General features: G+C 46.8%; 1 protein-coding gene across 1 annotated transcript in view; it reads right to left on the bottom strand.

The window, feature by feature from the left end:
* The window catches only part of LOC140262679 (tetraspanin-15-like), a 30,505-nt gene that overhangs the window by 8,723 nt on the left and 6,235 nt on the right, over positions 1-15,547 (bottom strand). The window contains exons 5-8 of the mRNA XM_072357152.1: positions 14,756-15,348; positions 11,635-11,820; positions 5,254-5,328; positions 3,359-3,454 (exon numbers count right to left, since the gene is read on the bottom strand). Of these exons, the coding sequence (XP_072213253.1) occupies positions 3,359-3,454; positions 5,254-5,328; positions 11,635-11,820; positions 14,756-14,842 (444 nt within the window). The 5' untranslated portion in view covers positions 14,843-15,348. The remainder of the gene's footprint in view (positions 1-3,358; positions 3,455-5,253; positions 5,329-11,634; positions 11,821-14,755; positions 15,349-15,547) is intronic.

Here is a 15,547-nt window from a genome sequence, read left to right as displayed (position 1 = left end):
TCAACTAGTTGGTGCTATTTAGCAATATGCTGATAAAACTCCACGGTCTAACGGCCATTTCTCTTCTTGTCAGGTTAAATTAGAGATCAAATGCTGCAGCTACAAACAAACAACAACAACAAGCTGCTTTTTCTTCTGTTTGGGCAATAATATTAATAATAATAAAAGTTTAATGAATGTCATATTCTGCTTTCCACAGAATAAAAGTGAGCTTAACATATCCTGAGTCATCCCTTCTCTTGGTAAGCAAGCTTCAATCTTAACAATTTTCCCCCTCAAAAGAAAAGCCTGGGGTGGGCAGGGGAGGTGTGTGTGTGCTAAATAAGAAAGGGCTTTCCCCATTTCTTTTAAGCACAACAGAGTCTCCAAGGAACAGTTTTTTGGGGACAGGTTTAGCTCTGGGAGCATCTGTTCCCTTTCCTGTAGATTGCTGGCAATACTTGGCCCACAGGAGTAGGAATAGACACCAGTTCCTCAGGCTAGATTTCAAACTGTGTTCTAACCTGCCTTTATTGTTTTTAATGCCATCTGTGTCAATGAGGGAGGCAAGCTTGAAGAACTAGTTTAGGAAGAAAGGTGGAAAACCCCCGAAGGAATATTGGATATTGCTGTACTACTCAATATTCCAGTGCTGCAAAGAAGTTTCTTCCATTTGCTTTCCTTGCAAGAATTGATATAAAATCCTTGTAATGAGCATTACTGACTGCAGGAGAGCTCCTCAGGGTGTATTCTTCCCTGCAAAGAGAGACTGCACTGCTGTTGTGCCTGGATTTATTTCCTATAAGCTGAGACAGACCTGGGTCTGTGTTTTACTTTCACGGGGGCTTGCAGAACTCAGAGAAGGATAACAAGCAGAAAACAACAGCAGAGCCTGCAGACAGAGCCTTGAAGGCTGCTTTGGAAGAGCCACACATGCTCATTGCTGTCATCCTGTGCAGTGGCCTCAAAGCAATGTGCTCCAAGGAGATGCGCAGGTGGGAGCTGCCTTTCATCTTCCTGAGAAAGAAAGAGGTGTGCAAGCACAGCGCCTTCCTCCCTCTGAGCCTTACTTTGAGTTTGGAGCTGTTCGGGTTTGAGCGTGAACCAACATCGCTTTGAAATTCAAATCCTGGCTTTTGAACCCCCACCCCTCCCCAACTTGAGCTCAGCAAGCTACCAAAAAGAGACAGAAGAGGAGCAGCACAGAGCTGCAGTTCATCACTGGCAGCAAAGTGGGGCTTCTGACTCATCGTGGCATCCAACCCCACATCCCTGTGCTGCAAAGGGCAGTAGATCAGCACAAATGAGTAATGCAAATGGATAAGTATTATTTCTTAAGGACAATTCATTCTAATATCTGCCATCTCACAGGCAGACAAAACAAGTTGGTCTTGGCAGGTAAACCCACCTTACTTGAGCAATAATCGTAGCATGTAAATTACCGTCCCATGCTTCTACACACAACTGTTATTCAGGAAAGGACCACCATTTCCTGTTGTTTCTACTGCACGATACCAGTTTAAGTGCGTGGTTTGCAAATGCTGTGCTAACACAGAAGCTCACAGCAGTGAGATGCACATTCTTGCAAAGCTCCTTTTTCTTGCTGGATGGGAAAACATGCAAAGGATTTTCAGCAAAGCCAGAAGCGGCCACAACTTCTAAGTACAGAGAAAGAGACTTTGAGATGAGTATCTCCCACAGAAAAGCTTAATAAAAGGTCAAGTGAAGAAGTCAACAGGAAAATATCATAAACAGGGGCTGAGATCATACGGTAAGTGCCCGATCCTCGCTGGGCTGGAGCCACAGAAACCTTCCTGCAAAGAGATCTTGCCCCCACTCCTTGCCAAGGCGCTCTGAGGATGGCTCCAATGTCTTCTTTCTGATGGCTCACAGCACATCCATTTATCTTCCATACAGGGAAGACAGAGTGACAGCATCCTCCCAGAGAGGTTGGAGCCAAGCTTTAGATAAAGATCTTCCCTGAGATCCCTTAAGCCTCTGGACCTTCAGAGGGCTCCTGGTCTTACTGATGCATTTGGTTTAGTGATGATGGCTCTGCAGGAGCCAGAGGTGGGTATTTACAGAGAGGGGAACATGGAGGGCACCCTCAGCCTTAAATTTCACCTCCATCAAAGGAGCTTCATGGGCTCCTTCAAAGCAAGAGGTAAAATTCACATATTTGTGATGCTCCAAACGACCATGAAGAAACATTAATCAGAATGCAGCTGTGTTGGAAAGGGAGCCAGGCTTTGCCAATAGGCAAGCTCTGGGTGTGCAGTTTTCACTGTGATTTCTCCCTCTTTCCTCTCCTAGATCTCAAGGTTTCATTTTTCCCCTCTCAAAACATGCTTAAAGGTCCCATCCAACTCTAAGGATTCTATGACTCTACGATCATTGTTCTGAAGCACACCTACCTGGGGTTTTTTGAGATGGAACAGTGGGAAATAGGGACAAGGAAGACATTTTAATTGGATACAGTGCACGATCAGCAGAAATCTCAATTAAAAAAGCTACGAAATAAGAGGCAATAGCCAAGGCACATAATAGGATTGGTTCAAAAAGAAGTGATAACTGCAAGGAGAACTGTTTATCAACCTGAAGGTTGGCCTGAGAACAGGGGATAGATGCTGCCAAATCCTGGCAGCCTCTAAGCATTAGATGCCATGCTTAATAGATGCACAACCACACAACTGAAGAAGCTAAAGCAGAATAGCCAGGCCCCAGAATAGGACAGGGTGCAGATTAGCACTGCTCTTGCAAGTCCTTGTGGCAGCTTGCTCACAGTGCTGTCCATGGAAAGCCAGGGGCTCTTCTTTCCTCCCAGCTACCAGGAGAAATCACTGGCAGTTTTCCCATCAAGTCAAGTGCTTGCCAGGCTCAATGACACATCTCTAACAGTTACCTAAGGCAGCCCACCTGAGGGTTGCTGCAGTCTTGAAGAGGCTTTTACACATCTTAGTTCATTCTTCCAGCTGTTCCCCTGCAGTTTGGGATAATGACCAAAGAGTTTTCTATTTGCTATGGGAAATACAAATATCCTGGCGAGGTCTCCTTGTCCATGTCACAGCACAGAACTGAAGGATGTTTTCATTGCACACACCAGGAGAAGGTGCTTGCCAAAAACAAGAGGGCAACTGCATGAAGGTTGACATGGGCAGTGGTGGATGCTGCAGCTGGGATGGGTACACATACAGACTGGGGGACAGCTGAGGGTTGATGCTAAACCAAATCTGAGCCAGCAGTGTGCTCCTCCTTCAGTGAGGCACAGAGCGAACCCCTCATTATGCTTCCCATCCATAGCACTGCAGCATATGCTTGTAAAACTTCATGAGTCCCCCCTCCCCAACCCCTGTATTCAACCCTCCCTCCAAAACCAAACCTTTTCTTGGACAAAATCTAAGATGTTCTTGAAGTCGAGGTCGTCGTAATAGTGCCGAATGCCCTCTTGAATGTTAGAGTGCAAAACTGCATTCATCTGGGGACAGGAGAAACACAAACACGTCTCACAATTGGAACAAACAGCAAAATAGCACGAACTGAGAAAATCATGCAGAGAAATCTTTTCATAGCAAGCTTTGCTGGCTGCTACTAGAATGAGAAGCAGCAACTTGTGTGCTGTCCCAATTTGGGGCATAATGGATGCCCATGGAGCAGCATCGTGGCTCTGTGAGCCTCATGCATCTCTAAGGGAACTTTGATGCTTCAAATTAAATGCTAACCAAATGGAAAATGCATTTCACAGATGCATGGGAAGATTATTTGTGAGCCGGGAGCACAGGCTCCAAATGTGCTATGCCAAGACTGACGTGGGTTTGCCACTTTGCTCCTGATAAAGGGCCAGGCAGAAATGCTAAGGGAGGGAAAGGGAACGTTTTCTGAGTTAGAAGTGAGGGATGAGAGGAGGGAAAAAAAAAACATTGTTCTTCATAATTCACTCTGACATGAAAATTAGGGGTTGGAAGAACTGGGAGATGAAGATGGAGAAAAGAAGAAAAAAGAAGAAAATGAAGGCATGTCAGAGTGGGAAACAAAGCCTGCCGACAGCAAGGGATCAGGTAGAGGAACTGAAAAAGCCTTTCAGAAAACACTCCTGTGAACACTGATTCAAACGTTGCTTCCTGGTTCACCCAGCACAACAGGCAATGCCTGGGTTCCTCTGCTCCCTGCTGCTTTCATCCCCATATGGGCTCATCCTGCACTCCCATCATCCTCCCATACGATCCCAGGATGGGGACAGCATCCCAAGTGAGATCTCAGCTCTGAGTGCTGTGGCCTTGCACTGCTGCTCTTTCCTTGTTGTTTCCCCCCACTTATATAATACAAAACCCAAACAAATCTTGACTAGCTTGACGAGCATTGCTCCAAATGCAGATTTGTGCCTCCTGGGCTCATCACTTGTTGGGTCTCTTTTCTCTCTGCCCCACTGTTTCATTTCCAACCAGGTTTTGATAATGCACGTTAGATTTAAATTAAGGGATGATTTACGCACTAATAGCTTGATTCATCCCATGAGTTCTCCTGTAAAGCTGCGATCCCCCCTCCTGCCACACAGGGTGGTGCTGAGCATCAGCAAAAAGGGACAAAGATGGAGAGGAGCAAAGTCAGCAATTCTGTATCATTTTCTATGGAAATACAGCCACCTCGCACCATGCCAGCACTTATTGATCTTCTTTACATAGGAAGGACTTGAGTGCTCTCATTTTCCTTAGAAAATCACACCTCCCCACTGATGCCATGTGTAAGATAGAATGATACAACGATGGTAACAAAGATAGTAACAGATATTCAAAAGGTTATTTATGAGAAAAAACTCACCAATATTGATGCATTCACAGGGAAATACTGATGCAATCTCCACCAGGAAGCAATCTCCAAGAGATGCTGCCTTAGTGGTGGTCAGCCCTTAAATGAGGTCCAGAGGAGGTGGAGTCAAGCTCCATCCCTTCAGGGAGCACAGCTAAATTACTCTCACCTGTGTTCCCACAGCTGATTAATCAGAGGTTCAGGCTGTGATTACCAGTTTCCCATACACCATGATAACCTGCAGCTCCCTACAGGATTGGAGGTTTCTGGAGAGCTCTGGCAAGCTGCTGAGCAGAGCTGGCTGCAGCATCCAACCTTCTTCCCTTCAACAACCAGCATCTTCCATTCTCAGCTCATAGGAAGGTGTATACACGAGGTGAGAAGGAAATCTTCCCCCAGCATGCATAGGGCTGTAGCTTGCCACTGTGCTAAGCCAAAGAGCAGCTCCTCCAGTCTCCTGATGGCACTCACCTTGTTTTCAAAGATGATTTCAATGAATATCAGCAGCAGCTCCGTGATGAAGATCACCAGAAGGACCCAAAAGAACTGGAAAGAGACAGAGAAGGATTAGCCCTGCTGTAAGCCAGGCTGCATCAGCTGCCAACAGTTAGCTGTGATGAGGAAGACCTGGAAACCAAGAGATGCTCAGAGACACTTAGAAATCAGATCATTTCATTACAATCTCCCCAGGGAGCTCCAAATCTCTTCCAAAGATATCAATCCTGAATTTGCTACTCAGTAAAATGAATGGCAGGAAGGAAGGACGGATCAAAAAAGAAACCAAATGTAATTTGGATGGCTAAATTCTGCATGGGGAAACAGGCAAAATGGATGCAGTGGAAGAAAGTATTTCCTCTGGGTGGATATAAGTGTGCAGAGAAATGCCAACACCTATTAGGATGGGATGCCAGTTCTTGGCTGAACATTGATGTTTCCAAGCCAGGCATCCAATGGGAAGTTCTCCATCCCCAGAGCAGGGCAGTAACTCACATCTCTGACTAATGGTAGCAAAAAAAGCCTGATCTGGAAATTGGTGTCCTGATGAAGCAAACAGCTTCAGCTGGGAGGTTTGATATTCCTGCAGCCCAAACTCCTAAAGCCCCAGTCCTATGTGAAAGATCCCATCTTTCTGCACCTAACTGCATTGGATGGACAGCAAATCACAGCTTGGCTCACATGCATTGATCTCCCCAACACTACCTCCCCTCTGCAGCTTTGGAGACTCACCAGTAAAAGGAAGGTGGAAAGTTACCATGGTAACCAGCTAAAAATCCAAACAAAAATGGAAAAATACGACAAATAAAGTGAGTGGAGGTAAATTATTACCACGATATTCACTTTGGCCACTTGTTTATTAGCAGAGCCTCGTCATGAAGCAGGCATTGCACGGATCCGTGTGCCCAGAAATTACTTCCCAAGCTCAATTAAGACTAAAGCACCCCTGCAGCAGCACCCTGCTTGCTGTGCAAACCCCGAACTGCAGGGTTCTCATTAGCCACCTCTGGCTGAGCTGTGCACTGTGCCTGTTTGCTAACAGCCAACCAGCACAGTCCTACTGGAGAAGCAGCACTGCTTTTCCCATCAGCTAAATCAGCTTCTAATGGGCCAAGTTTAATTAGGCGGGGAATCCTGTAACCAAACACCCATTATCCCATAGTCAGAGATAACACAGTGTGCATCAAACCCAATGTAAAACGATTCTGATCCAGCAGGAAGCCCAGGTTGGTGCGGTTGAGTCTTCCCTGTGTTTTGCCCATTGAGTGCTACACACCAATTTCTTCGTCTCCCACTCTACTTCCATCTCGTGGTCTGTGTTTTTGCTGTACAGCTTGTCAATTCAAGGCATAAAAAGCAAGATTCCCGTAGTGTAATCCAGCCTGCTCCACGCACACTGAAATCAAGGCTAATACTTCACATCCAGGAGTCTTGCCTGGTTTATAGGCAATCGTGGCCCTATTTTGCATAAGTCCACGGGATGGCGGCTGTACCTGGCTGTTCAGAAAAATGATTGCTTTCAAATACTCCACCAGATGAAGTTCACAGCTATTAAAGCTCTTTGCTTCCACGAGAGCAGAGGGTGAATGGATGGAAATGAATGAAAAGTGCAAGTTCTGTGTCAGAAATGCAGACACAGAAAGGGAGAAGCTGGCAGAGGCTGATTGCTGTTCCTTCCAAGAGGCAAAGAACACGACTTGGGGGTCACGCAGGTGATGCCCAGCTGCCCCTGGACACCATGGAATATGTCACTTTGCCTCCAGAAAGACCAACGTTTCCCTTATCGTGTCCAGAAGGTTGGCAGGGAAAGCAGCCAGAAGCCTCATCTCCAGCCTTGCAAACGTTCAGCCTGAGTGAAAACCAAGCAATGGCTGAATGGAGCAGGCAGACCCTTCACTGACAATGCAGAAAGTGCCTTTTGTTGTTGCTTTGTTGTTGCTTTCCCAAGGACTGCAGCAACCATCAGTAACAGGAACACGTGTGAAGGAGCAAAAACGTTGTCAGTGCCTGCAATCATCCCTTCTACAAACACATCGCAGCCTTTGCTGCCTGCCAGACCAGGCATGAATAAGATGGCATCTTTTTTTTCCTTAAGAAGACTCCAGCAGCACAGTGACCGAGCAAAAACCCACCCCAAGCAGCTTCTAACCCTGCCTCGAGTTGTTGTAGGTTTGCAGCAAGCAGAAATAAATACATAAAAATCATAAAGTGGGGGGAAAAAAAGAATTGCAAAGCAAAAGCAGCGCGCTGAGGAACTGCAGAGTGTGAAGCAAAATGCTTCACGGAGAGAAAATAGCCCTAAAAAAACCCCCTCAGTTGCCAATTTATCTTGCTCAAGATGCCTGGCAAAGGGAAAAGATCCTCAGTTGTCATTAAATTAACACTTGCTGCAGTCAGCTGCCTTTAATGAGCTCATTGCTTTGCATACAACCGGAGCTGTGCCTTCCCAGGTAGCCTCTAAGAGCTCTTTCTGCCATCTCCCTGTGTCAGGTGGGATGTCTTGCTGCAAAGTCTGCTCTCCCAGAAGCTTAAAGGTCACCTGAAATGCTCGGTTGGTGCCCAGTAAGCACTTCTACCCCTTTCCAACCCAGGCCATTCTATCATTCTATGACTCTCCACTCCCATCCTGAGACTAAGACAGATGCTGCAGTGCTTCGGAGCTACAATACACTCATGCTTTCCCCAAAGCAAAACACAAAAGGAGGGTTTTCTGAAGCCCCACTAATTCACTGCAAGGAGGGCTGTTATTGCAGAGGCTGATACAGGGATGAGATTATAAAAGAAAGAAACCTGCAGAAGCAAGAAAACAGAGCAAACACCAAGTAAAAGAACACAACATGCTGGGAGTTTGCTGGTGATACTCAACATAAAAGCCTTGGGAGGAATAAAGCAAGCTTCTTGGTGCTTGCAAAACCATCCCGAACCACTCCTAGAATGACAGTGAATGGAGACACAGCAAGAAATCGAATGTGAAAGTGGAAATAATCAGTGTGGCAAAGGAATCATTCACTCCTGCAGGGCTCCAGCTCCCTCGTTTCCCCCCCGGAGTCAAACCTGGGCCAAACAAATCCCCATTGAAAGCACATCGCAATGATTAAAGAGCCCCAATCAAGTGGTGACTAACCCTTAAAGAAGGAGATCAGCCACTACTGCCTGCAGAAAGTTGCTCTCGCTGCCCTGGGGTTTCTGCTTTGTCTCAGTCAAATGAAATGATAATGATTGCAATAATGATAACGATAAATAAATAAAGAAATAGAAATGGATTCAAAGGAGAACGAATTAAGAAGGCTGGGAGGGCCTTGCAAAGCCTTTTCTCACTATATCTTTTTTCCAAGATTGTTGGAACCAAGTGGAATTAGGCTGAATCAAGCATACGAGGTGCTGGAGTGCAAGCAGTGCACCCACACTTCAGCAATTTAAAAGAAGTAGTGCTTCCAGATGTGGAAATAAACCAAGTGGAAGTTGCCACTCATTGATGTTTTTACATCCGCTGCCTCAAAGCTGGTTGAAGTGGCTGCTGTGGGCAATGGATTAGCGCTGGCGATGTGGCAGAGGGATGCTCTGCAGGGCTCCGTTGTAACAGAGGTTTTCTGTGTCATTTTTGCTCATTTATTTTTTTTTTTCCATCTGCTTGGGAACAAAACCAGCTGCTCAGCCCCGCTCAGACCTCAAAGTGCTCCTTCACACTCGAGCCCCTCTGATTGCTTTTGTTCAGAAACAGCCACAAAGCTTCAAATGACTGTAGCATCCGACTATCTTCAAGGGGGAATTTGCCTTGCTGGGAGGACAATTCTCCACTCACACAATAGCCTTGTGATTGCCACCCACTTCCCCAGAGTTCTCTCCCCTCTCCAAATTCACCCCCCCTTCTCCAAACCTGAAAAGTCGACATTTGCTGGCATTTAATCTCTCTATTTACATGTGCAATCAGAAGCTGTAGAAGGAAAAGGCATCTTGGCACTGCTCACACTTGTAAACAGCATATAGGTCAATAAATATATCTGTATTTATACATATATATATATATGCATATAACTTATAGAAGTCCAAAAGAATGAGCACAGCAGCTGATTTGCTGCAGACCCAAAGTCAAATCCTGCCCTGTGTGATCAGTGTGGGATAACACAAGGTAGTAAAAGAGGGACCCAAAAGGCTCACCGAGAAGAAGGGAGGCAAGTTGGATTTCTGCTCTTACTTCAGCTTTTGCTTCTCTCCTGCTTTGCATAAAACAAATGCAAAGCTGCAGAAGCTGGGCTTATCCCAGTGCAAGGGATGCACGGAACAGCTGCCCCATGGCACTTCCAGATCTTACACCAAACCAACCCCTGTTATAAGCTGATGGTATGAAGCAATTCTGCTGAGATAAAGTGCACCTCCACTGGGAAGGGCTGTTGTCATGTTATCTTCTTTGAGCTGATGCTCATCAAGCTGAATAGATCTGCAGAGGAAACAGCATTTCAGCTCAAAGACGGGGAACTAGGTTTGATTCGTCATCGGAAATAGCATTTCCCCTATCTGCTGCTAGAAAAGGGATCATTAATGGGACATGGGGCCATTTGTGTCACTCTGCAGCCAACTATAATTGACCAAGGAGCCTAAAAAACCCCAAAATCATGAAGTGTTTCAACACATGAAGTCAACACCCCCTTTCTTATATCCGAGCTAAAAGAGCTGCAAGGGTTGTTGTGCTTGATAACTTGCACATGCGTTGCTTTACTTATTCCACACAGCACGAGTGAAGCTGGTTATATCTGTAGGGAGGCAAAAACAACCCAAAAGGCCAGGATTACGTTTTTTCTCAGCTGTGCCACTACAGAATTGATTTGACTGACAAGCTGTGAAATGCAGTTAATGAGCTTGGGTTTCTGTTGGCCCGGGTTGCTACAAGGATGACAGTTCCTACCCTCTGATGTGTCAATTTCCCACTTCTAAAGCCAGCCAAAGAAAAAGGGTATTAAGGAAACCTAAGGAAGTATTAGCAGAGAAAGGAAAATATTATCAGAAATTTGAAGTAATTATCCTTCTTTGGCATAATCCTCAATAGGATGAACACAATGCCATGTAGCTTAAAATTGAGATGGAGGAAAGAAGAAGATGTAATGTACTTGACAAGCTACAGAACTTCAGCTTTGGCAGAAAAAATGTCATCTGGGTTTATGTTATAAAGAAACACAAAGATTTTCCTGTTGTTTGGATGGAAGGAGCAAAAAGAGGGTTGTGTTCTAGAGGTATAACTCAGCCCAGACAAATGCCCACTGGGATAACTCGGAATCCACAAAGAAAGATCAAATTGATTTGATAGGGAATTAATTAAAAATTGTTATTATTATCAGCAAGCAAGCTATTGGGGCTATTTAAATACCACAATTTAAATACCTGGACTGATCTGGCCACTAATTTAAAGACTCTTCTGAACACAGTGTCAGAAGGTGACTTATTCAGAGCCCTCCAACAGAGCACATGATATCACACTGCAATACAGAGCAGCTTCAATCCCAACCCCCTTCCTACATGCAATGCAAACAACCCCTGACCACATGTGGCATGAAACAAGATATATTGGAAAGCAATGATATTTTCAGCCAGTAGCACAGGAGCAAAGACAATATGGGCTTCCTGATCTGGGCCATCATCTGTATTAATTTGAGATGCAAATGCTGAGCAATTTTTAAAAGCAATATTGCAAGCCAGGGGAAAGGAATGCTATCTTCCCAGTGTTTGATTTTAATAAGCGAATCAGCTCAAATCAGTGGGAGAGGAAGCTGTTATGTGGGCCATTAGCATGCAAGGCACACACACACCAGCAGGAAGGCTCTGTAGACCAGCACAAAATATTCATCCAAAAGCATCTTCCTCACTGAGAGAGCATTGGTCACAGCTGAAAAACCAACTGAGCTGTCAACAAGTTTGTCGGTGGATGCCAGCCTGGGCTGAGCATGATTGAGGAGCTGCATCCCTATTTGCAGGCATTTGCTTATAACCTAGCTTATAAACCCCTGCAGCCTCAAGCTCCTTGATGGGGTCTAGTACCAGATCTGGAGGTCGGTGGCCCTGCCTGTGGCAAGGGGTTGGAACTTGATGATCCTTGGAGTCCCATCCAAGCCATTCTATGATTCTATTGGCATCCTTGCTGCCCCAGGAGGAAGGAAACAGCTTCCCAAAGATGTGGGTAACTGGGTGCCAGCTCTGCAATCTGTACATATAACTTCTCCCCATTATTGCCCACTGGCTTCACAGCTGAGCTAAAAACATTGAGGGAGACACCATCACTGTAATTCATGGTAGTGACTCATTAGGATACGTTAATATTCCTCCTTGAAGCCACCCAGACCAACCCAGCAGCAGCACCAGTCTTACTGTCTTCAGAAGTGTCCGGTTGTCCCTAAGGCTCCCCACCATGCCGATGAAGGAGACGCTGAACATGGTGAAGCCCAGCAGAAGCAGGATGATGGCTGGAGCGAGGAACATCCCTTCCAAGGTTTTGTGCTTCTGCCTCTCCACTTCGGCATAAATCCCAATGCAAAAGATCACGAGGCCGATGATCTATGAGGAAAGTGTGAGATGTGCATCAGTTGCTCTGCCTGAATTTCTCACCTCTTTCTGCTCAGATCCTGCTTTATGAAGCCACCCAGCACTCTGCAACCTGCTCTGCTAAGGGCTGCCACTGCAGGCTGGACCTTAGTTAGTAATACAATGAGATGCTGCCACTCAAAGCACCTTCAGGCATGAGAAGACACTTCACAGAGCAAGGGACAAAGGGGAACTGAAGGGTGGCAAAGGGATTTTGATGAAAAATAGCTGGGAAAAAAACAAAACATTCCCTGAAAAGCAGTGTTTCTACTGAGAAACGGTGGGTTATGGAGCAAATTGGCAGTGTCAAAACCATTGCCAGGGTCTGGGCAGCACACGTGCTTCATAAATGAGATCATCAACTGAAGAAGAGCATTGAAAGCAGCAGGCAAAGATTGCACTGGCCTGTACAAAGCCTGGCTGCTCTGGTTTCCATCACTGGGTTAATTTTGCCACATGAATTCAGCCAGCGCAGCTATGTCTGATTCCTGGCATCACAACTGCTTTCTACCACACACACTCAATGACGTGGTAAGGTACATAATGAAGTCTGCCAGTAAATCCTCTGTAGTTACACACCAATTGCCCAGTGATCACCTTAATGCAGTGCAAACTCGGAGGTAGCCAGCAGCTGCTGGTAATGAGCAATGCATCCAAGAGAAAAAGCAAACCTTCACTTACTGTCTAACGAGAGGATGATTATCCCATTTCTGCATAATAACTGCAAGATCAAACTGCCACTGAGGGGAAAGAAGGTGCTTTATATGATGGCCAAAAACAAAAGAGCAGGGGGGTTCTGAAGCCAGGATCTCTGCCAAAGCAGGGCAACCTCAAAGCCTGCCAGGGGCCAAGCAGCAGGCATGGCTCACCCCAGGGTGAACAGCATTAATTGGATGAGTCAGTGTTAATGCCAGGCAGTAATTTCTTCTCATCCAGGAGTGCTGAAAGACACATCAATAGTGGCTTCAAACCCAGGCAGACAGGTGATGTGTCCTGGTTTTGGCTGGAGTAGGGTTAATTTTCTTCTTAGTAGATGCCATAGTGCTGCGTTTTGGATTTAGGATGAGGACAGCGTTGGTAACATGCTGATGTTTTAGTTACTGCTGAGCAGTGCCTATGCTAAAGAAAGAACTTCTCAGCTTCTTGTGATGTGACAGAGGGGACGAGGGCTGAGGGGACAGAACCAGGACAGCCGACCTGAACTGGCCAGATACCTGCAGGGTAGCAGACTTCTTTTACTCCTTTTCTTGGAGCACAGACCACATCTCCAGCAGCTTTGGGTGATAATGGAACCCTCAAGGGGGAAATGGGCTGTAATGGGCCCACAGCAGTGCCATGGGTGCACTGTAGGAAGCTCTAGCCCAACATGCAATGCACCAACCTCTGGGCAGTTGGCTCCATGCATGGTTTCAAGCCACTCTCTGCGTTATCCTACATTCCTTTGCTGATTTCCCACCTACACGCATTTGCTTCCATTACAGAAAAGGGTTGGGAAGGACCCAATGGCGTTCTTCTCTTTGTTAAGCCAATCCCCTACAGGCTGGATAGAAAACCACACCACCTCCCCCTCCAAATCTCCTCAGTCCTTCCCAGTCGATTATTCTGAATGCTTCTCCATGGGAGGTGCTACGTTTTCAAGGCTTTCACTCAAAGCAACAAGATATGTCCGCACAGTAATTACTACCGAGTGCATTTGGCTGCAGCAAAAGGACCACCCCATCACGTCTGGTTAATGAGATGGGAGAGCTGCTGGGTGGACACTGTGTGCATCTCCAGAAGTGGGTCAGGGGGCTGGAAAGGCCGTGAGATCTATGTGGATTCAACAGACTAAACACAGGGACTGCCCTGGGGGGGTCCTCAGTGAGCAACATATCCCTGGTTAAACGCAGGCTGGGACAGAGTCATTCCAAACCACCTTTTTGTATCTATTTCTCAGTTAACAAGGAACTATTGAGGCTCTTCTTGCTCACACACACTGCTGTGTACCCCACAGACTGCCCTGTCTCACTCTGCACCCACACACCAGTGCATGGCATTGCACATCCCCTCAATAATCTGCATTTGCAAAGCACGGCCAAGAGGTATATTCAGGCAGCTTGGAATTAAAACAGAACAGCAGCTCCTCATCGTCCTTAAGGCTGCTTTAAGGCATTTCCAGGAAATCAAACCTCGGATCCCTGCAGGAAACAAAACCCCGGTGATGGGGGTGGTGATGAATCTCTCATTCACACTCAGAGGTGAGCACAAGACTTCTGGCACTGTGAGACGATGCAGTTCATCAATCCCAGGCTTGAGAGCTGCCCTCCCACGACAGAACAAACAAATCAATAAGGGGCGAGGGAGGCATTTTCAAGCTTTGCTTGCAACCCTATTTACTCTTCAACCTGCCTAGGAACAACAGAGGTATTTGTGCATTCAATTACACTGAAACAATTAGGCATGCATGCCACTACACACACCCAGGCAGCAAGAGTGCATGGGGCAAAGATGATTAATTAGCTGTCAGGAGGAAATACCTGTAAATACTATGGACTGGATTATGCAAGGTTAACCCTGGGAAGGCTCCAAGCTCACACTGAATTTGTTACCAGGGGATGCACAGAGCTGGGATGGGGGAAATTTCTTGCTGATTCCCCTGGCCTCAAGGCTTGCTTACACCTTCAAAAGCTGCAGTTTCCCCCACTATGGACCAGCTGGAACCCTATTTTTTGACTTATTTTAGTTTTCTTTTGCTGGTGCAAAGCATGAGGGACTCTGCACCAACGCACAGCACAGCACCAGGTTTTATAGTAGAGATTTGACACCTGGAAGGAGGAAATTTGGACACTGGAACATGAAATTGAACCCATTGGGGTGGCACCGTGGGGGATAACAGCAGGAAGAACAGCAAAGCAACACGAGCACCTACCGAGAAGAGAGTGGCATAGGTAGACAGAGCAAATTTGACGCTGTAGTAATAGAGGAGGGAGTTCCGGCACTCGGAGCCCTCTGCCATCCCGGGGCTGACCCTCCCTGCTCCGGCTGCTGGGGAGCGCAGACATGCGCCCGCTGTTGCTGCTGCACGCACCACCAGCCTTTAACTTGAACTGCTTCCTCCTGGCAGGAACCCAGCCTGAAAGAGGGAAGGCAGAAACACGAGCAGCCGGCGTTAACCCTTTCTTTGCTGCGCCTGCTGTTCTCCTTTGTTACCGAGATCAACAGAGGAGCTCCGTGCGGGAAGGTTTACTTCGGTGGGTGTTGTGCGGAGATCTCCAATCAATTGTTAATGGTGTTGCAAGCAGATTCTCCTGGTATTCCCAGTGCTGGCAGAGTGACCCTGCAGTGATGCCAGGAGCGTCCTGCAGCAAAAGAGGGTGAGCGGCAGCCCCAAAGGGAACAGAAATGGGGCAGAGTTCCGCCAGGCGGTCGTTTGGAGCTCGGCGCTGAAGAACAAAGTCCGTGTTTGCCCTCTGCAGATGGGGCAGAGCTTCTGCCTCAGCTCCGCCTCGAGCCTGCACCTGCCTGGGTAGGAACGTGGAAACAGGATGGAGGAGAAGGTGAGAGGAGCAGGAAAGCAGCAGCGTGAGGCCGTACAGGAGGGGTCACAGCATCAGCCTCCATATGGCTGTGAACATGGAAAACGGGAGAGAAAATTGATCTTTAACAGAAAGAGCCAAAAGTGAGGCTGGAGGAGCTGCGAAATGCTGGGGCAGGTAAAGGG

Source organism: Excalfactoria chinensis, chromosome 25 (genome assembly GCF_039878825.1).
Source record: "Excalfactoria chinensis isolate bCotChi1 chromosome 25, bCotChi1.hap2, whole genome shotgun sequence".
Classification (NCBI taxonomy): domain Eukaryota; kingdom Metazoa; phylum Chordata; class Aves; order Galliformes; family Phasianidae; genus Excalfactoria; species Excalfactoria chinensis.
This window is presented reverse-complemented; position numbering and strand designations above follow the sequence as displayed.